We start from the raw sequence: 21910 nt of genomic DNA, 5'->3' as shown, positions 1-21910 counted from the left end.
TGTGTGTGTGTGTGTGTGTGTGTGTGTGTGTGTGTGTGTGTGTGTGTGTGTGTTATTACAGTATGTCTCTTAGGGATCCACCATATGACCCTCCTTCTGTCTCAGAGCTGCAGGAGTTCCTGCTAGCAGACAGAAGACCCACTGGACATGTCAATCAAGTCTGGCCAAACCTTTACATAGGCAACGAGTAGGTTCACACACAATAACATACGGACTCATAAGGTGCATCTATTTAAACACCGTTCACTCATATAGAAATGAATGTGTGATTGTGTTTCAGGGTGGCAGCTCGTGACAAGGGCACTCTCCACAGTCTGGGTATTACTCACATTGTCAATGCTGCTCATGGAAGTCAACATGTCAACACCGGCCCACGTTTCTACAGAGACATGACAGTGGATTATTATGGGGTGGAGGCTGATGATGCAATACACTTCATCCTTAGTCCTTTCTTCTACCCAACAGCACGATACATCAGAGCTGCACTGGCCATGGGAGGCAAGTCAGTCACACTTACAGTTATCGGAGTGTGTGTGTGTGTGTGACTGGATTTGAAATCAGTCTTTAAGTATGACCTCAGCAATAAACATATTAAATAATAACAGCAAATGTCCCTGTCCCAGGACGGGTGTTTGTCCACTGTCTGATGGGTGTGAGCCGCTCTGCTACCTTAGTGCTGGCCTTCCTGATGATTGTTGAGGGCCTGAGGCTGCAGGAGGCGGTGGCCGCCGTCAGGCCGCACAGAGACATCTCCCCCAACCCAGGCTTCCTGCAGCAGCTCCGCAGCCTCGACATGAGCCTGGAGAGGGAGAAGAGGAGGCGACGACAGGCCCAAACACTGTAAAGACACACACAGACACACGCAAAGCCAGAAACATCAACATATACACACACATATGCACACAGACACACACACACACACACACATTTTTATCGCTACAGAGGTCACTTAACCCAGGAGGAGATCGCACCTTCTCTGACAGAGCTGAGGCAAATTCTCTGGACAAACAGGAAGCCAGTGGCACCTGTCAATCAAGTCTGGCCAAACCTCTACATCGGAGACGAGCAAGTAGAAAAGTCACATCCAGCATCTCGAAATGTTCTAAAAAGATATTACAACAACTCAGTTTGTGTGTGGTGTGCGTCTGCAGGTCTGTGGCACGAGATAAAACCACACTCTCGTCTCTGGGTGTAACTCACATACTGAACGCCGCAGCAGGTCGACACCGGATCAACACGGGCCAGCGCTTCTACAGTGACCTTGGAGTGGAATACCACGGTGTTGAGGCTGCAGACCATCCAGAGTTTAACATCCAGCCTTTCTTCAGGCCGGCAGCACAGTTCATAGACAGTGCTCTTCAGAAAAACGGTCAGTGTGCAAACACGACAGAAAGGGCGAATTCATAACGTAAAGAGCAACATAACTGCACAAAGACAAACACGTCTAAAATATAGTGAGAAATAAAATAAAAATGTATTACAAGATTAGTTCCTGCTTTATTTCTGCTAATACCAACCTATTTAAACACGTCAGGGAATTTCAAAGAAGCTCATACACAATTAATGTTGCACAATACAAAATTAATGAATCTTCATTAATAAGAATCTCAATGAGTTCTTTTTCTCTTTATTTTGAACTTCATCTATTTATCGACTTCAGCTGCAATGATTCCCTCTTCCTCCTCTTTCACTCTACTCATCACTTCCTTCACTCTAGTCTTTAATCTGAAGACATTATATCTTCATTCTATTTTGTCCTGTCAGCTCTCTCATGTACTCTTGTAATATTTATTTTTTCACCATTAATTTAACACTTTTAACACAAATTGCGAATTATCATGATGCATGCATTGTTAAAAGGGTCTGTAAACAGGCAGGGTTTTCATTTATCAGACATAATTTAAGTACACAAACACTTGCATATCACACACAGTGTTTGGTGTATTCAGCTATGTCATGTGACCTGTCTGTGGATGTATTTTATGCAGCCATATTCTGGAGAAAAAATCTTCAGAAGTGTGTGTTGGTATCTATACCTTTAGATTTGGGACGAAGAGGTCTGTACAGTCTTGTATTGAACATTTTAATCAACTAATTAGTGTTACTAAATCTAATAATCAATGAATCTTCCAGGGAAGGTGTTTGTCCATTGTGCCATGGGTGTCAGTCGCTCTGGAGCTCTGGTTTTGGCGTATCTGATGATCTGCCGGAGCCTGACGTTAGTGGACGCCATCATCGCTGTGCGTCTGAACCGAGACATTGGACCCAACTCTGGTTTTCTGGAGCAGCTGAGACAGCTGGAGCTGAGCCTCAGGCCCCAGAGCAGACAGCTCACAGAGGAAGAGGAACACGCTGACATGTCCTGATAACAACCACAGGCACCTGTTTTATTGGAATTCACATTAACTGATAAATAGAAATGTCATGTGTGTCATCTCTCAGTCTCTGTCTCAGCCTCGTAGCTTATCTCTGCCCCAGAAACAATTAGTAATATTTAACAACTGAATGCTTAAGTTTTATGTCTCCAGAAATAACTGCCCTGACAAATGCTAACTGATCCCCACACCTGTCCACACATTAGTGACATTCCTATGATGAAAACGATGCAACACCCCACTCTTACTAAAACTTCTTCTTGTTTTTTGGCATTGTGCCCCACGGTGCAGTGTATTTGTTTACCATGCAGGCTAAAGGAAGAGTAATCGCTGTCACATTAAAGGACTCAGATCACATTAGGAAGGCTGTGAGAAAGAATCTGTGAGTGTGTGCGTGCGTGCGTGTGTGTCAAGTTGTTGAAGTCAGGTGTTGTAGCCCAGCTGACTAAAAATATCATCTTAAACACAGAGCCGGAGAGAGCAGTTAGCATTCTGCTTTCATGCTGCTTGGCCGCAGACGCACACACACACACATTCTCACATGTCCACTGAGGAAAAGTGGAGGTGCTGGTCAGTGATCCCGCTCAGGAACGGATTAACGGATAACTTTTAACAGTTACAAGAAAGGGGTAAGTGATGCTTTCCTGCCATAGTACTTGTATTTTTTGGCCTGATAGTTCAGGCCAGTATCTTTATAAAAAATAGAAAATGCTACCACAGTCATATAAGTGAGATCTTACTGTTACAAATGATATGTAACTATAACTCACTGCCTGTCACTGGAACTTGTTTGAGAGAAGCTCTTATTTTGCCCAACAGCTGATGAATGAAGTTTTATCACAAACCCCAGAGCACCGCAGTGCACTGACAACTGAGCTGTTGAATGGAAATCACAATAAATTCACTTTACAAAAACAGTATTTCTAACTTTATCGTAAATTTTAAAACTATATTATCACACTGGTTTTATGTATCTAATAATAATCCAGCTTTAATTGATGTACTTATTGTATTATTTAGTTATGTATAAATCCTTAATAATTAAATCTATGTAGAAATTGATAATTTTCTGAATTCTTTTTAAAATTAAATATGTCAGTCAAACAGATCCTCCATATGTCTGCCATAGGTAAGTGCGGTATATTGCTGTATATGGTTGCCATTAACAATTATTTTCATTACTGATTAATCTGTCTATTATTTTCTTCATTAACTGAGGGACTGTTTGAGCTAAGTTTAATGTCATGGAAAGAAAACTAAGAAAACAGAGCACTGTTCACATTTAAAAAGCTGGAACTGGTGAATTTTGTCATTAATATTTAAAAGTGAATCAAACGATTAAATAGCTGTAAAAATTGCTGCTGATTAATTTCCTGTTGATCAACTAATTCACTAATTGATAAATAGATTAATCATTGCAGCTCTAAGGCTGTATATGATAAATAGGTGTTAATATTACATCTAGTTTTGAACACATAACAATGTGCAGATGTTATTTCAGTTTTTGATTTAGTTCTGGGATGTGTGTGTTTTCTGGGCAGCAGGGGCGAAACATGTCCTCCTGTGTGGTGAAGTCCAGAGGTAAAAACCCGTACACAGCGGTGCAGGTGGACCCAGACAGCGATTACATCACACCAGGAACATTAGACCTGGAGCAGCTGTTCTGGAGCGGGAGTGGGGCTCAGTTTGCCCATGTCAACCAGGTCTGGCCCAGCGTCTACATCGGGGATGAGTGAGTAAATGCACAGAGATGGTTTCATAATTCTGCAGTACAAGTGTCAAAATTCATGACAGCCGCATACTGAGTCTGTGTGTTTCATGAAAACAGGAAAACGGCTCTGGAGCGGCCCGGCCTGAGGGATCTGGGTATTACACATGTCCTGAATGCTGCAGAGGGGAAGTTTAATAATGTGCTGACTGGTGCTGATTACTACGGTGACATGGACATCCAGTACTACGGTGTAGAGGCTGATGACAAACCCACCTTCAATATCTCCCAGTACTTCTGCCCTGCAGCCCAGTTCATCCACGAGGCCCTCAGTCACCCACAGAGTGAGTCCTGGAGGAAACCAAAACTTTAAATCAAAGTCATTCTCTGGAAAAACCAGAATGCTTCACTCTTGTTTGTTTGTACTGAATCCATATTATTTGACTTTTTTCCTAGACAAAGTGCTGGTGCACTGTGTAATGGGTCGGAGCAGGTCAGCGACTCTGGTCTTGGCATACCTGATGATGAAACACAGCCTAACTGTGGTGGATGCTATTGAGCATGTGCGACAGCGGCGTTGTATCTTGCCCAATCATGGATTCTTAAAACAGCTCAGAGCCCTGGACATCACGTTACAAGAGGAGAGGCTCAGAGAAAAAAGACAAATGCAAGACCAATAGCACATGATAGATTAATAATATGCCAGTGTTTACAACTCTCATTATTCCCTGAATCCATCTTAGGTATACAAAAGTCTTCTTTATGTTTCTTTAACTATTGTAGCAATAAACGCTGCTCTGTTTTTCACAACAGCTGTATGAGTCATGTTGGTCTCATACAGTTCAAATGTCAAATGTGCCCTCAAGGGCCTAGTGATGTTTTTTCAGTGAATACTACAGGCCAGCGCGGGTACTAATTGAATTTAAAGCTCCAGACCAGATAATGGGCAGAAATGTCCCGGTATAGATAACAATGAAATAATCACATCTGCCTCAGGTCAGTGTCTGTGTCCAGCAGCAGAACTGTGATTCTGATTCAGATATACCAAACCATTGTTTACACTCACTGATACTTCCTCAGCACTGCCTCATACTCCACCATCTTACATCTAAAAATATATATATTTCAGAAAACTGATGGGAAGAAAACATCTGCAAAGTGTGTGAATATTGAAAGTGTAATGACAGGTTTCGCTTGCAGTTCACAGCCCAGCACAGTAAGTAGAAATTTTTTAACCACAAATCATGTTTTAGATCTGTAGCCACTGACTTGAAATGGCTCTACTTGTGTTATTGTGCTGATTAGATGTATAGCATACAATGAGGGGTAAGAAAATTGAATCCAATATTCACTGACTAATGCGGACTTGAAGCATTTTGTTGCACTGTGGACTTTAATGGTAATCAAGAAGTCGCAGATTTGCAAAGTACATGCTGTGGATCTCTTATTACTTACCTCGGATTATATTTTTCTTAGGAAATTCTCAGAGGGAATCATAAAACTACCTAAAAGAGTTATTAAATATTCAATAAAAATACCCAGACAGAAAAGTGAATAAGAAATAAGATCAACCTTGTAAGTTTTATTTGTCAGTTTTAGGCATCACGGTCTAGCACAGATGTGCAACTTGAGTTTTGCTGAGACCAGTAATAAAAAGGTCACATGAGGCTTTTTGGTGTATTTGAAAAAATAAAGAAGCAGCCTATTAACTGGAGGGACAATACACATTATTTTACATCTAGCAGATACACAAGTTTCAAAACATCTCTTGTAGTATTCAGACAACTGCACAGGTTTCTTTTCTATGATGACATTTTACAGTATGTTTATATTCAGAATATTTGAATTCATGTTTGTGTGTTGCACAGACCACAACATATCACAAAACTCAGGTTGTTTGAAATGTTTGGTCTCGCATCAAAGTCTAAGGCTGAATTTAGCTCACATCCTTGATTCCCACCCAAATTCATTCATTTGCCATTTGCAGCAGGTAACAGCAGCAACAAAAATATTAAAATCTGATGATGTATTTCCACTCCATTCAAGTCTGATTTAGGAAAGCTGACAGAGCTGAAGCTGGGTTGCATTTTCTATGACGTTGCAAAAGATCAAGACACACCCAGAAACAACACCAGGCCACTAATTCAGGTAGTACACAGGACAGGTCAATTTTAATGCCCACTGTATTCCTCTGACAGAGAACATTCGACTATAATGATCTCTTTCCAACAATGCCAGCTACCTTACATGCATTTTAAAGATGTAACATGTCCATTTTCAGCCACACAAGCCACTAGTTGCCCATCACGGGTCTAGCCTGCAAGTTTCCCTGCACAGACAAATACAGGTTCACATGTAGGCCTCTGCTCATCAAGACTTCAACTTAGCAACATTTACACACACGGAAAGGAAAAAAAAGGCACTCGTTATTAGAAGCACCTGCCCGAACAATACAAACTTCCACAATCCTGACACTGAAGGTAACTTCTGGGTATCAATGACACATTGCAGGTGACGTTTATCAGTGATCACAGGACATCGTGGGCAAAGGCTTCAACGCATTTAAAAGTGTGCACTTAAAATAAAGACATTTGGTTTTTAATAACTGGCCTGTTAAATTAAAAACTAAACAACACATATTTAGGAATTATTAATCTTAAAAAAATCTAAAACAAATCACTACTGCACGTTTTCAACGCCGTATCCAAAAACCTCCTTTGACACTATTCTTTATTCCTCTGTTTGTGTATAATGTGTCCTTCCCATTGTGGAATCAGCCTCTTGCGCTTTGATTCTGTCTCAAGGAGGAAGAGGAAAAAAAACAAAAAAAAAAAACAGACTTGTGAGACGTCAACTTGAGAATTCGGAGCAGAGTGTGATCGGTTTCAGTGCGGCAAATGCTGGCAGTGTCGGAGCCAAAATACATTGAGAAACAATCCCAAAAACCTGTCTACGAAAGCATGATTTCTCTATTAGATCCAAAATTATCCAGTGCTGTGGTGTAATTGTGAGTCCTTTATGGTCATTTATGTATGAATAAATCCTTGTATTGGCCCATGATCCTCTAGTGGCACCATGTGGAGGACACAGAGACAGGGCACCAAACCAACAATTGGTGAGAATTTACGTGTGGATGGATTGAAAAATAACGGACGGGTGGCTGAAAAAAAAAAAAAAAACCATTACAGGAACTGAGGGTAGTATTTGTAGAAAATAGTGGAGCTTATGTGTCAGAGTTGTGTATGGCAGGGTGAGCATGAGGCCGCGGGCTGAAGGAAAAGTTGTCCGGAAGTGTGTCAGTTGAAATCAGGTTTTTCTGGGAAGGTACAACCTGCTCGTCTGATGATGACGTTGGCGGCGTAGTGTGCGGCCTTCACGCACTGATGCAGAGGTTTCTCCTGGACCAGCTCAGACAGGAAACCTGCATCGCAGAGGAAACGCTGTCACAGAAATCCAGAGAAAACACAGGAAAGACTCAAAGCAATCAAGTAATGTTATCACCTGAAAACACAAGGAAAGCTTACCTCCTACAAAGGCATCACCTGCACCGTTTGTGTCAACGATGTCCTTGGAGTCAATCTTCAGTACAGGGAAGGTCTCGACCTTGTCACCTGAACAGACATGAGAAGAAAAATTTGACTTCTACAGCATATGTCTACAAGAAGAAAAGACACTGGGAGAAATTAAAGTAATATAAGGAAAGAAGAAAGAAAGAAAAACATTAAATCTTACTTGAGGCCAAAACGGTTTGATCCTTCCCTTGGGTCAACACTACAATCCTCTGTCTCTTTGTGTTGTCTTTGGGAAGAGCCTGGGCTTTCTTGGCAATTTCCTTAATGTCCTTGGTCTACAGAGAAAATACGCATTAACACAACCAGTTCATAATACACAAGAAATTGCAGCACTAGAGATGTGCAGATGCTCAATGAGACCATCAGTCCACTCACCTCAAAGTCTTGCTCTTTAGCAAATGCAGCTGCCTCCTGAGGAACCAAAAAAAAAAAAGCCAAGATTTATATTTTACATAAATACGTGCATGAAGTACCACACAAGCATGTGTGCTCAATACAGAGGGTATGTGAAAAATGTGCAGTGACAGTCTGGCTTACCGTCTCATTGCCAAACAGCACATCAACGTAGGGCATAACCTGCATGAGGTTGTCCTTGAAGAACTGGCAGATGAATGGCGCAGAGAGGTTCAGGCAAAATATCTTGTTATTTTCAGATGCGTGCTTCGCCACTTTCAGGATGGACTCCAGGGAGACAGTCAGGAAGAAACCCTGGAAGGAAGAAAGGAAGAAAGGAAGGAAGGAAGGAAGGAAGGAAGGAAGGAAGGAAGGAAGGAAGGAAGGAAGGAAGGACACTGGGTCAAGACTGATCTGATTTTTATATCTTGATGGGCTCTAATGAACATTAATATGTCTGGAAATCCCCCCGTGGGTCCTCTGATGGCCACACATGGGTACAAAGGTGAAGTGATAGTACGTGAGTTGACCTGAATATCATAAGTAAATGGCACAACACACCATATATTGGTTTAGCACACTACTCACAGCAATATAGAAGACTTTAGCTTTTTCCACCAGCTTCCAGTTTTCTTCCAGGTCTAGATGTTTATCCTTCTTATAACAGTTAGCAGCAGCTAGGTTAGCTACCAGAGACCTGGGAGGAGAAAACAACAGAGATGGAGAGTTACAGACGGATAAAGATTATAATGAGTAAACAAATGTGTATTTTTTGGATTACCCACCTGTTATCTCCGGTGATGCAAGCGGCGCACGACCCTGTGGGCTCCTCATCTTGCTCGTAGTAGTGGGCGTCGATGTGGGCCTCTTCAGCCTTCTGCTTCAGGATCTCTCCGAACTTGTCTTTGCCAATGCAGCCAAAAAACGTGCCCACATTATGGGGTTCTTGGATCATCCACTACAGAACACAGCTCTGATCAGCACTGGTCGATTGACTACAGCAAAAATTTCACAAAGTATTTGTGTGGTGACAGAACAGGAAGTGAGTGAGTTTGTGTGTACATGACTGACCTGAGCGATCTTTATAGAGTTCTGTGTGGCTCCTCCAGCGTGGTACTCAACTTTCAACTTCACCAGCTCATCAAATCTACACAGAGAGACAAACATGCCATTCTTCTAATTCATATTTTCAAAAGGAAGATACATAAAATTCGTTCACTTCTGCAAAACTGAAACCTAGAGTTTTTGATAAACACTGGCTGCAGCCAAACAGCCGACTACTCATTTAAGTCCATAATTGTAAATACTTGTTGAGATTCGCTGTGCATTTAAATTTTTTGATTATTACCAATCACTTCAAAACAATGCCAGCATGACAACAGAGAAGCGTGCCTGTCTGTATCCTGCCCCCACAGGCTCTATGACTGTGTGTGCAATCCGCTGAGAGGTTGTGTCCCGCCAAGTAGAGAGCAGAAAGCTGTCTTCATTGTGTGACAAATATTAACAAAGCAATTCATGACAAATTACATTAAGAACGGCATCGACTGCACAGTAAGGGGACTTCCTCATTAGACAGGCCACTCGATGAATCAACGAACATGACTCATGTCTACAGGTTATTGCTCAGCCTCACTCTGTAATTTTAGTTTCAGTTTAAAATATCTTAAAATGATTTTATATTTTTTGCTTTTGACCAATTATGAGTTAAGTATGACATAATGGAACTTCCTGCAGTAATGTACCAAGTTTTCCTTTTAACAAGAATTCACTACATGTTTACAATGCAAACTCATTAAAATATACACTAATTAAGATCAGGGACCCATACTCGAGCTTTTGCGGCCAAAGTTTTTCTGTGAGGGAAAACCCCGGACCACCATAGCTGGCCATTTTTCCCACTGGCTGGCTACTCCATATCCTTGTGGAAAGCCCTGCCTACAATATCTTTCTGTGGGATGCTGTTTGAGTGCTAAACGAGTTCAAGGTTTAAAACCTCACCACAGACAAAGTATCAATTATGGCCGGGTACTGACATTAAACATTTTTGAGTAATGACCAAAATGCGTCTGTTTGGCGCTGAAGGCCTCGCCAAATTGTAAAAGGAATAGTTGCAACATTTTGCTGAATACACCTTCTCGCTTTCTTGCCTAGAATTAGATGCACAGAAAATATAAGCTACAGCCTGTACTTGGTTAGCTTAGTTTTATTGTGTCCACCCCTGTGGTGTGCATGGTGATGGATGTAGCTTGATGGCCGGTAACCTCATTTGGTGTCAGACTGTACTCTATGCAAAATATTTCTTGAAGGTAAAATATACAGTATGCGCATGACTGATCATTGATTATACTATTTGAGCCATTTACGCCTGTTACATAACACAATGACTGAAGCAGCGCTTTGATGTTCTGCTTAGGGCTCTCTCATTCGCCATGTTATGTGATCTAAATATAGCAGTCATATCAACCCGCACACGGACATACATCTGTGTGGTTTATGAGAATGTGTGAGAGAAGTCGTTCAAATGTTCCATCGGACAGTAGAACAGGTCGACTGCTGTTAAAGGTCCTGAGACTGAGCCAGATGCTGCAGATGAGACATCTGGGAGATGGAGAAAAAATGACACGTGGGCGACTTTTTCTATTTTTTCTTTTTTTTTATAAATAAATTGTTTCATTGTGTCCCTTAAGTATTTCCACTTGCACTTATTAAGTCACCCTCTCTACCCACTAAGCTCCTGACAACATCATGAGTAAAAATCTCCCTTGACATTAATGATTCGTATATATTTAGATGTAATAGTCTATAGTTGTTATACAAAAGTTGCATCTATCTTTTTTAATTTAACTGTCAAATGTCAATCATCCTGAATAACAGAGAGTGTAAATGTAAAGTCAGAATACATGAGAGCAATCCTCTCTCACACCCACAGTAACTCATGACTTTCTTATCTCCTGCTGTTAAATGTTTGCTTTCTGGCTCTTGTCTCATAGGGACTGGGAGGTGAAGTGTCCTGGTTTACTATTGGCTGAGACCCTCTCTCTGCCAGGTCTGCTGCTCTGCCATTGGCCATCTATAAAGTAACGGAGGTCAATTGTGGTGATTTCTGGTGTGTGCCTGTTTTGACTGGCCCGCTCCGGAGCAGAGAGGAGCTAACTCAATGAGGACACAGACATATATGTGTAAGAGCTCTCTCACAACCAATGTTCTACATTAAATGTTAAGGTATAGGATATACGAACAGCGCTTTGTGTTTGTCCTCTGCCAGGATCTGGTCATTGGGTTTCAGAGTGTACCTGCAAATGATAAAAAGAAGAAAAAATGTGGCATTAGTTTCTCCAAGTCAACAGAAACATATGCTGAATCAAACCCTGCTCATTCGAACCCACACAATAAGAGTCTGGATTATGTTTATGTGGGTAAACGTTGCAGACACGATGGCAGTGCTGCCAAATGGGTTGGTCACTTCTGTGGAAAATGTGATTAATGAAATTTCCAGCTATCACATCACAGTGAAAGGCACTGAGAAACTGTGAGACTGCCTTTGTTACTCGCTATCATCACTCAGTTCAAATCAGCATGTTGGTAAATAATGCTAAAGAGAGAGTAGTTTCCTTGAAAGTCAAAGGTAGGTTGGGGATTACGGTGCGGCTTTAGTCCTGGTTTATTCTATGTGAGACTGAATTAGAGCTGTGGTCGGCTGGTTTAGCTCTAATCCAGGGGTTTACGCAAGGAGTTGAGAGTGGACTCTGAGCTGGAACCCAAAGGAGTCCTTTGACCTGGTCAACTGTGACGAGGCTTGGACAGACCAGAATACTCCAAATCTGACTGTGAAGGTTTCTGCTGATGGTGAATTACTTATGATCATTAAATGAATGAATAAATAAATAAATAAGCAAGTAGGTAAAATTACTGGGTCACTGCCTTTACAGCACCACAACATTAAACTTAAAAGATGAATTCCTGAGTTTTTTGCATTCTGCTTATGGCATTCAAGGCTGTGCTGATGTGATTTAACTATGCTGATAAATGATCATTAGTGATGTGAACATGTAGACAAAACAGGGAGAGGCACTGATTGTTTCACTCAGCGAAAACAGTCCACTGCAAATCACTGCAATGTAGGATACACCGTCTCATTTCAGAATATATCAAAGCAGTGTATCTGCTGGACATACAGCTCTCATTAGAAAGCACTGCTCTTTCCTGTGCTCTGCAATCTCATCTCATCATTATCTTGTATCTCCATTGATCATATTACATCATAGAGCCTCTGTCTCTTATGGTCGGCCTCACATATTTCACTTAATATGATTGTGACTGTGCTTTATGGAGATTTTACAGCAGCATAAAAAAATGGATTTAGGCTCCAAGTCTTTAACAAAGCAGAATTCATACAATATATTTTTAATATTTCTTTTACCTATATATTCTAGGGTTAGTATAAATTATGTATATTAATATGTGAATTAATGTTAATATTTTTCATTTAAATTTACTTTTGAGGAGTCACCCGTGCAACTACTGGGTCACAGTTTACAACCACTCTGGGTATTTCTAAGCCAATCAGCAGGGAGGACTACAACCACTGATGACGATAGTTTAAGTGACAACATTTTTATTCCACTGCTTCAGTCCTTTAACTTACTTGTCCAAGAAGTTTTTGTCCACAACAGCAGAGATGTCCAATAAGGGGTTTCCCATTCCAAAGAGTGAATTAGCGCTGAAACATAAAGGCTACATGTTAAAAGAAAAGCACAGCTCTAGAAAGCTTGGTTTTAACAGCTATCTCACATCAATTTGTGTTTTCGACATTGACTTAAAATGGCATGACAGGAATAAGGAGACATCTTGTACAATCCATGTTTTCTTGAACTGTCTGTCTTTACTGTCTGAAGCTGCTCTTAATAATTTAACTGTTCAGTCACAGTTATAATCAGTTACAGCTTCTTTAAACTGGTTGGTTGGTTGATTCATTAAAATAGCAGACATCCCTCGTTTGTAGAGAAGAAAATTTCATGGACTTAAAAATGTATGTTTTCTCTGCATCGAGTGTTCTCGGTTTCTATCCCAGTGTTGAACATTAATTTGCAAATCCCACAGCTTTGTTTTCATGTGACTTCATCACATGATTTAAATGTCCCAGAAGAACACAGACAGAAAAGCGGAAATAACACATATATGAGTCATAGATTGGAAACGCTCATCAACTAATATTACAAAACGATATGAATGTGGTCGGCTGTGAGACACCCAGTCAGTCAAGCATGTAACCATGTTATGATATTCAGTGCAAGGCGAGGGAGGAGAGGACAGCCCACTGCTGTGTCTCTCTGTATTTGTTCAGTGCGGTCTTTCCTGAGGCGAACAACTGAGCGCATACTGTTGCAAATTCTAGTCTTGTGATAGCGAAAAAAAACATTATTCTCAAAACAGCATGGCGAGATTCCCACCACTGGGGCTCAACAAAATGAGACAGCGACCGACAAGCACCTCTGCACTTTGTGTCAACACATGACATTCCCACTGGAACTTATCTTACACATCAGTAAACAGTTAAAGCCAGTGAGTCTGAAACTTTCCTATAAGCAAACACTAAATTATCTGTGAGTACTACTGCAAAAGCTCCAAGCCATTATAGTATGGCAATTTAACAGTACATGCATCATATCTGTGTCTTGGCGTTGCCTTCATATCTGTGTTTCTGGGAGAACCCCAGATGGAGCAGGTCTTTGAACACAGCGTTGGACAGATGCCACCGCATGAACATGTGCTAACATATTTTCCCCTGCAGCCTTTCTCTCTACAAATCACCCCAAGGACAAGATTTAATGCAGCGAGAAGATGCAACGTGGAAGAAGGCTTTCGAAAATGCAAAGGGAGTGACCAGCTGAAACAAAGGGAATGCATCAACCTATGTGGCAGATGCCACAGCCCCACTATTATTTCCTACAGCATATACATCTGGCAATGTGCAGTCAGGTGATAACTGGGCTTCTGCTGCCAATTACACTAAACCAGAACCAATGCCGGTATTTAGATCAGTTCCCTGTATGTCAACGTGGTCTTACCTTGCAGAAGACATGGTGTCCCTCTCTTTGTGTAACAGCTAGGTACTGACAGACCTGTTGAGCAACCTAAAAACCGGTTCAGAAAGAGCTAAGCATTGAAAAACTTCACAATTTCAGCTCAGTGTGGGGGCAGATCGATTTACCCCTGCAACCACAGCTCCTCCCACTCGGGACTGACTGATTGGAGGCATCTGAAAGAGGAAGGTCCAAGGCGGTCTGTCTCTATCTGGTGATTGGCTTGTTTTGCCGAGTCTCGCTTCAATCCACTCACTCTTTTGAGGCTAAATAACGCCGTGAGGAGCGTGCTGATCACAGAGACACCATGATATGTGACATATAACTGCAGGTCTCAGCCGGATAATACACTTTGCCCGATTAAGACTTTTGCAGGAAGAAAAAAAAACATTGCATATTCACGACCATGTGACTGTTCCGCAAATCATTGTTTTGGGAGCCGGTACAGGATGGCTCAGACCAGCTTTCTCTGCAGCAATCCTTGGCACTGAATGGACGGAGCGCCCAGGATCAGTTCAAGTATTTCTTCCTGCAGCTTTAAAACATGCAGGGGCAGGCGGTGGTCACGTTGAACTTAGATTAGATATTGGCACACACACCTGAACAAAAGGCTTCTTGCTAGAGTAAACGGACAACAGCGGTGTCTAAATGCTCCCGACACCCTATTTTACAACCAGCTAACTGTTATTAGCTGCACGTGCATGTTAAATGGTAACTGCACCGAGACTTTACACTGTCCCATACAAACGACGTCTGCTCCCCACCTTGGTAGCACTTCATACAAATATTTAATGAGCTCAAGAAACTCCATATTTTTCAAACTCGAGCATTCATAATATATGCATGTAAACACTGCAAACTAAAGATTTGAGCGCACATTAGCATTCAAACAACACGGATGAGGGTCGTGTCTCCTCAACAGCCAGTTTATTAGCTTTTTTCTTTTCTTTTTTTTTAATCTTTCGGTCACCTTAGTTTGACAGGAGTCTGTTTGGTCGGAGACTCCTTCTTCTCCTCCTCTGAAAGTTTAAGTTTCTTTGCTTTAGGTTCTTCAGAAGCCATGGCTGACAAGACAGGAGCACGTTGCAATCACCTTAACCGGTATGAAAATGCGGTCGTGCTAACAGATCTTAGGGAGTTTGTTCCCCGAGTGTTGCCTCGCAGGCCCGGCAGAGCTCCACCAATCACAAGTCTTACATTGAGTTGAAAGTGGCCGCTCACTTTTTCAGCGACCCGGCAAGGGATGTTTATTTGTATAACACCTTTTCAGCAACAAGGCCAAAAAGTGCTTCATTAGACATAACAGTCATTAAGACAGTGGCAAATGTCACCACATGAATAGGATTTGAAATAGTAAAATGTAATATAAGGCTAGAAAAAAATAAGAGTAAAACAGTAGAAGGAAATTGCAGTGCAGTGCAGGATATGAATAAAGTGTCCCAAATTTGATTTAATTCAAAGCAGCTGCCAACAGGAAAGGCACTTATTCAAATGAACCGAGAGCTTGAGTGTAATGTATTCCACATGATGCATAAAAAACGAAATGCTTAAATAGTAACTTTAATGAAGAAGTAAAATACAAATAGTAAGTAAGTAATGTTTATGAAAAATAAACTATATAAATCAAGACATATGTGGAAGGTTTAACTTAAAATACATTTCTGAGGAGTCTAGAAGTTTAGTGAATTTTTGTCTTTTGTCTTTTACAGGAGGTTGATTTTACAATTTTACATTTGTGTAAATAACACTTTGCCAACAGAATCATATTGTTTACAAGCTGTTTTTTGGGGGGAAAACTCCACTGTGCAATATCCAGCACCACACTGCAGAAAGACAAAGTAATAATTGTTGGTGAACATAATGGAGCATTTACTACTTAGTAGTTTAAAAGACAAATATTTCCCTTAGGAGTTGATGGAAACCCAACTAGAGCTGGTCTTTTGAGGCCCTGGTTACAATTTTGCTTTGTAAATTGTAGCACATCTCTCTCATGGATCTCACTTTAAGGTTCAGTAAAAGATTTCCAAATTAAGTTGAAATACTAGATGTTGGTTTTTGTAGCGTTAGTGTTGTTAAATTTGTGTAATAATTGTTCCTATGAAGATTTTGTATTATAAGGTCAAATAAAGGTTTTTATATATGTCTGCATCATATGATGGCAGCTGATTGCATTCTTACATTTGAAACCTTAATGAGAGTTCAGGTTTAGGATATTTGGTCTGCCACATCCCCACCGAGCAGCTAAAATGTGCGTTATCCTGAAAAGAGTGACAGCACAAACACCTGACAGGCTCCACTCAGGGAAACACAATAAGAACTAGCTGCCCACGAACGTCGCCTGATTAAAAAAGCGTTAAACTTTGCTCTGAAAGTATCGATCAGGTTGACAATGGTGTCGGTTAATATTGAACAGCCTACAATATATGTCAGTACTGTACTAATCGGGTTTGGGACTTATTGTTTTTGTTTGTCGACATGTACTCGTGACTACGTTGCGTTTACGTGTGCTTAGATCTGCAGGCGTCTCCACAGCAGCTCACACTTTTCTGCCATATTGGCACCGAGTAACATACTCTTGGCACAGTCAGCTGGAGTAAGCAGGTAAAACTTTAAACAACAGATAAAACTTTGTCTACATTACCCTGTGTTTAGTGCTTTCATGTCGCCCTTGAGTTTGTTTTGTTTAAGCGGTAGGATGCATGATGGTTAAAAAAAAGAAATGTCGGAACTTGCCAATCTCAGGTTGCTAGCCAACCGGTTAATTACCTGAGGTTGAAGTTAGTTTGACATATTGACAGTAGGTAAATGTTGAAAACAATCACATTTGCATTGTGTTGTTTTGATTTGTGGACTAACAAACGATTGATGAGGGCTTAAGTTTTTACAAACCGCTGGTGCAATGCCTCTGTGTCAATAACAGAGGACTACTACTACTACTAACTACAACCGCCTCATTGTTACAGCTGAGATGATTCACAGTCTGTTCCTGATTAATCACTCGGGAGACATCTTCCTGGAGAAACACTGGAAGAGTGTCATCAGCCGGAGTGTGTGTGATTACTTTTTCGAGGCGAAGGAGAAAGCAGTCGACCCGGAGAATGTGCCGCCCGTCCTGCAGACCCCGCACCACTATCTCATCAGCATATACAGGGGAAAGCTCTTTTTCCTCTCTGTCATCCAGACCGAGGTGCCTCCACTGTTTGTCATTGAGTTCCTGCACAGAGTGGCAGACACATTTCAGGTTTGTTCTTCGATGCCAGTATGTATAAGTCTGACTTCTTTTTTTGTGTCCTGTATGAGCAGATTGTGTGTAGATGTGGTCTAGATGGTACATTTTACTCCCCTGAAATTGCATTTGCTGCTGAACACATTTGCTCTTAAGCATACAGCTAGAGAGAAACATGCAGTGAAAGATATATAAAAAAAAAAAAACTTTTCTTAACCGTATCCCACTATTTGTAAGGCTTGTTGTGTTAAACTAGTGGTTCTCAAACTTCTTCTGACATGCCCCCCTCCAGAAGCTGCAAAAAAGTTCACACACCTCCACCCCACGATATTTATCAGTCATTATCAATGATAAAAGAAGCAACTAATAAAAAAAGGATCAATGCTGAATTTTAGTAAAATGAAAGTCAGCACAACAGCATCAGAAAACTCTTGTTCTCTTTATTTTTTTTTATCTTTATTTTGTAACTTGTAAACTTCTCTCAGTTGCGATGAAGTAGACACATCTTAGTTTTATGAGGTAACAAGCCTAATAATTTTGGAAACACTGTTTTGTGTAATAGGAAATTGAAAATCTTTAGCTTCTGGAGAGCTTGTTGGACAAAACGAGCAATTTGATGACACAATCTTGTGCTACAGGAAATTGTCACAGGCATTTTTATTAGTTTTTTATGTTTTATAGACCAAATGTTTAACTGATTGAGAAAGTAATCATAAATTAATTGTTAATGTAAATAATCATTTAGTTGCAGAATTAATTTACACTGCAGCGGCCTAAATGTGGTAACAGATCCCAGTATATATTTTGGTTGAACTGAGCTGCAGTGTGTCCACCATGATTTTATTGTGCTGGACTTGTTTGTTTTTTTGTTTGTTTTTTTTTTAAATCACCTATGATGCATTTTAATGTGATGTGTGAACAGGAGTGTTTTGAGTGTGTCGTGTGTTCACACTGGAAAAGCAACAGAATTAAGTGCCTTCCAAAGTCGATGTACAGTGCATACTAAAAATGCTTGATTGTGTACTTGCTTTTGAGTGTGCTGCTGTATGTATAGTATTTCCTCATATGCAAAGTACAAAGGAAATGGAGGAGCTACTCGCAGCCGCCACATGTTAAAGCAAACTGCACATGGTTTCACAGTGTGAAGTTAGGGTGGCCGACATCTGTGTGTGAAAGTGTTGCAGAATTTCCCTTTAGTAGTAAAGTATGTTGCTTTATTCCAGTGGTTCCCAAAGTGGAGTGCTTTAGGGGGGTCCCCAGGGAAAAGAGTAATAATAATGATACTTATTTAATGATTATTTTCTTTTCTTTTTGTATGACTATTTTGGTTCATGGGTTTCAAACACTGTCAGATGGGGGACTGAGGGACAAATGGGGGTCCGTGATCTAATTTGTGTCAGTTTATGGTTCCTTGATGTGTAAAAGCTTGAGAACCTCTGCTTTATTCTATACTCACTGCAGAAACAACACACTCTCAAATTCAGTATATCGAACGTACTGCATGTGCACATTTAGTATACATTAGTATGCCACATCCTCAGGACTACTTTGGAGAATGCTCAGAAGTTATAATCAAGGACAATGTGGTGACGGTGTACGAGCTGTTGGAGGAGATGCTGGACAATGGCTTTCCACTAGCAACAGAGTCCAACGTCCTCAAAGAGATGATCAGGCCTCCCACCATCCTGCGATCAGTCGTCAACACGCTCACAGGTACACACGTCACCCTGATATATATTGTCCTAACAACCAAATTTGAAATAAAAACCTGTGTGCACATTAATGTTTTTGCTTTCTTTGTGTGTTTTCTAGGAGGTAGTAATGTTGGAGATACGTTGCCAACAGGGCAATTGTCCAATATCCCATGGAGGCGAGCTGGTGTTAAATACACCAATAACGAGGCATATTTTGATGTGATAGAGGAAATAGATGCAATTCTGGACAAATCAGGTACAGCCAGCCACTTGTTTGATCACCATAGATTAAGTGTGTATTCATGGCACAAATGTTGGATATGATTGGATGTGGTGACTCTTTAAACATGCTTGCATCTCCTTTTAATCTTTCTCTTTAAGGCACAACAGTATTTGCAGAGATCCAGGGTGTAATTGAAGCCTGCGTAAGACTCACTGGGATGCCTGACCTGACTCTGTCCTTTATGGTGGGTTCATTTCCCCGCAGCACTGTGTTTCTTGGGGTCTGCTTGTGCGTTTCTGCAAGTGTAAAAAGTCACCAGTTGTTGTTGTTGTTGTTGTTGCTGCTGCTTTTTTGGTGACAGAATCCTCGTCTTCTCGATGACGTGAGTTTCCACCCGTGTGTGCGGTTTAAGCGCTGGGAGTCGGAGCGTGTCCTTTCTTTCATCCCGCCAGATGGGAACTTCACACTCATGACGTATCACGTCAGCTCTCAGAAGTAAGCGAAATTAAATCTATCAGTTTATGTATGACTAGTAAGCAGGTATGAATTATGAACTTATTTTCGTGTAGTTTATTCTGTTTATTGGCATTGTGCTCAATCCTGTCTGTCTCCGTCCTCAGTCTCGTAGCCATTCCAGTGTACGTGAAGCAGAACATCAATTTCTTTGAGACGGGACCTTGTGGCCGCCTGGACATCACGATCGGACCCAAGCAGACCATGGGGAAGACGGTGGAGGGCCTTATGGTCACTGTCCATATGCCTAAAACTGTGCTCAGTACCAACCTCACAGCCACACAGGGAAACTACACCTATGACCTCGCTACCAAGGTAACCGACCACATACAAGGTTGCCCCCAAGCAGTGACATAGTAGGTGTGTTTAAAATGAGAATGCCTTCAGTGTCCATCACACTGCTCAGTTTTTTTTCGGTACTATCAAATGATTCCCAACAAAGTTACCTTCCTAGCTTGTAGGTGTTAAATTAGTCGATAATGTAACGTTAAAACTGTCCGTGAAAGCATGTGATTTTCTATTTTAAAAATATGAATTATCCTTTTGCACATGGTCATGAAGGAACGTTGATCAGAACTTGTAGTGATAGAGGGAGAATAAAACAAAAAATGAAATCTGTTTTGTTTCATTGTCCTCGCTCTGAGCATGTTTATGTTTTCTTAGGTGTTGGTTTGGGACATTGGGAAACTGAACCCCCAGAAGCTTCCTAACCTGAAAGGCAGTCTGAGTATGCAGGCTGGAGCCCCCAAACCTGAAGAGAACCCCTCACTCAACATCGACCTGAAGATACAGCAGCTGGCCATATCAGGTAATCTTAAACTAGTCAGCGCTTTTTTAGACACATTCTTTCTCTCTGGATGTAGTTGCTTTGCACTTTCCAGCTGTTTCACACTTTTGCTTCTCTTTCCTCTGCACAGGTCTGAAGGTGAGTCGTCTTGACATGTACGGAGAGAAGTACAAGCCTTTTAAAGGGGTCAAATATGTGACTAAAGCGGGGAAATTCCAAGTGCGGACCTGAGTAATAATTGTCAATTTGCCAGAGGCCAAAGGTCAACAATTCAATGTGCCAAATAGGAGGCAAGGTTGCTACACACACCGCTATGTCAGCTCTCCAATAAGTCTTATATATCCTCCGCCTCATTGTTATTAATGAACGATTTTGCATTCTAACAGTTATTTATTATGTGTTTGGCATTACATATATGTGACTGGATGGTATTTGTGGCCTGTAAAAGGGATGCCTTAATAATCAGTGTGACCTTGTTGAAGTGCTATTAGTTTCTATCCAGTTTAATTATGCTGCATTGTATGAACCATTCCTCTTTTTAATATTTTTTCTTTTCTTTTTTCTTTTTTTCTTTTTTTTGCTGAACACCCTCTGAGTGTTGCCTATGGGGAATATTTTACTTTGAAAAGGGACACTCACAGCTCACTGCCTTGCTTCTCACTACTTCAACACACCGTCACAATCTTACTTGCATGTTGCCTAAAGAGAAAGCAATAATGCCTTTGAAAACCATTTTACACAATAAAAGGTAGCCAGTTTTATACACACGTTTATTTTTGAAAAAAATCTAACGTATCTACTTTCTGAGTAGCTGCAGTGTATCTTGAGGCACTGTCTTTAGTGCAGGTATTTTTTGCACGCATTCACTCTTAATGTGGCCTTCTATGAGTAGGTTTAAGTGCTTTGTAAAGCACACACTACAGCACAAACTGCATGTTTTCAAGAACTGAGGGAAGTATATCGTAAATATATCTTATATTTAAGGTACAAAATTTGACTTAGGAAGTACAACAATCTGCAGGGCCCAGAGATGAGCTAGTGATTCAGGCAGTCTGTCGGGAACAGTTGTATGAGAAGCACTCAGAAATCTACAAGATCCTCACCTAATCTTGAATGCAACTTCTTAACTCAGCACAGCATTTGCACAATCAATTGTCCATGTGGAAAATACTACTTAAAGCTCTTGTATGAAGTTGAATCTGTATTTTAGTCTATAAGATGTCTTATAAAAGCTTTAAAATAATGTGTTTATGTGTGCTTTTTTTAAGCCAATCCGGTAGTTTGGACCTGACTGAAATATCTCAACATTTGTGGCTGTGAAATGTGGTTCACATGT

General features: G+C 40.8%; 4 protein-coding genes and 1 long non-coding RNA gene across 7 annotated transcripts; 3 read left to right on the top strand and 2 right to left on the bottom strand.

The window, feature by feature from the left end:
- The first annotated feature begins 62 nt into the window (after window positions 1-62).
- On the top strand, window positions 63-2436 carry LOC111658205 (dual specificity protein phosphatase 13B-like). 2 transcript variants are annotated; one of them, XM_087175228.1, is made up of 6 exons: window positions 63-187; window positions 281-498; window positions 624-840; window positions 943-1065; window positions 1152-1369; window positions 2134-2436. In XM_087175228.1, exons 1-6 carry the CDS (start codon window positions 63-65, stop codon window positions 2364-2366), a joined length of 1134 nt encoding a protein of 377 aa, XP_087031354.1. In that variant the 3' UTR covers window positions 2367-2436. The 2 variants fall into 2 exon arrangements, with proteins under 2 accessions (XP_087031354.1, XP_023266399.2); XM_023410631.2 differs by lacking the exon at window positions 943-1065.
- A 1440-nt stretch (window positions 2437-3876) lies between these two features.
- Window positions 3877-4437, bottom strand: LOC147818865 (uncharacterized). Its single transcript, XR_015437525.1, has 2 exons — window positions 4360-4437; window positions 3877-4092 (listed from the first exon to the last, which is right to left on the bottom strand). It is a non-coding gene; the product is annotated as an uncharacterized LOC147818865 (long non-coding RNA).
- LOC111658186 (dual specificity phosphatase 29) lies at window positions 3929-5792 on the top strand. The gene is made up of 3 exons (XM_023410603.2): window positions 3929-4107; window positions 4204-4427; window positions 4540-5792. Exons 1-3 carry the CDS (start codon window positions 3929-3931, stop codon window positions 4761-4763), a joined length of 627 nt encoding a protein of 208 aa, XP_023266371.1. The 3' UTR covers window positions 4764-5792.
- Window positions 5646-15251, bottom strand: adka (adenosine kinase a). Of its 2 annotated transcripts, none has more exons than XM_023410601.2 (11): window positions 15102-15251; window positions 12694-12768; window positions 11288-11341; window positions 9120-9195; window positions 8834-9006; window positions 8637-8745; window positions 8193-8363; window positions 8031-8066; window positions 7816-7930; window positions 7608-7694; window positions 5646-7504 (listed from the first exon to the last, which is right to left on the bottom strand). In XM_023410601.2, exons 1-11 carry the CDS (start codon window positions 15191-15193, stop codon window positions 7380-7382), a joined length of 1113 nt encoding a protein of 370 aa, XP_023266369.1. In that variant the 5' UTR covers window positions 15194-15251; the 3' UTR covers window positions 5646-7379. The 2 variants fall into 2 exon arrangements, with proteins under 2 accessions (XP_023266369.1, XP_023266370.1); XM_023410602.2 differs by lacking the exon at window positions 15102-15251 and adding an exon at window positions 14117-14273.
- Window positions 15252-16480: 1229 nt separating this feature from the next.
- ap3m1 (adaptor related protein complex 3 subunit mu 1) lies at window positions 16481-21817 on the top strand. Its single transcript, XM_023410607.2, has 9 exons — window positions 16481-16732; window positions 17095-17372; window positions 18899-19070; window positions 19170-19307; window positions 19433-19518; window positions 19636-19769; window positions 19895-20102; window positions 20451-20595; window positions 20705-21817. Exons 2-9 carry the CDS (start codon window positions 17100-17102, stop codon window positions 20803-20805), a joined length of 1257 nt encoding a protein of 418 aa, XP_023266375.1. The 5' UTR covers window positions 16481-16732; window positions 17095-17099; the 3' UTR covers window positions 20806-21817.
- Window positions 21818-21910: the final 93 nt, after the last annotated feature.

This window comes from Seriola lalandi, unplaced genomic scaffold, assembly GCF_002814215.2.
Source record: "Seriola lalandi dorsalis isolate HSWRI2012SDOR001 ecotype SW California unplaced genomic scaffold, Sedor1 jcf7180002054426, whole genome shotgun sequence".
NCBI lineage: Eukaryota > Metazoa > Chordata > Actinopteri > Carangiformes > Carangidae > Seriola > Seriola lalandi.
The sequence above is the reverse complement of the archived record's forward strand: the minus strand, read 5'-3'. Positions and strand labels throughout refer to the sequence as shown.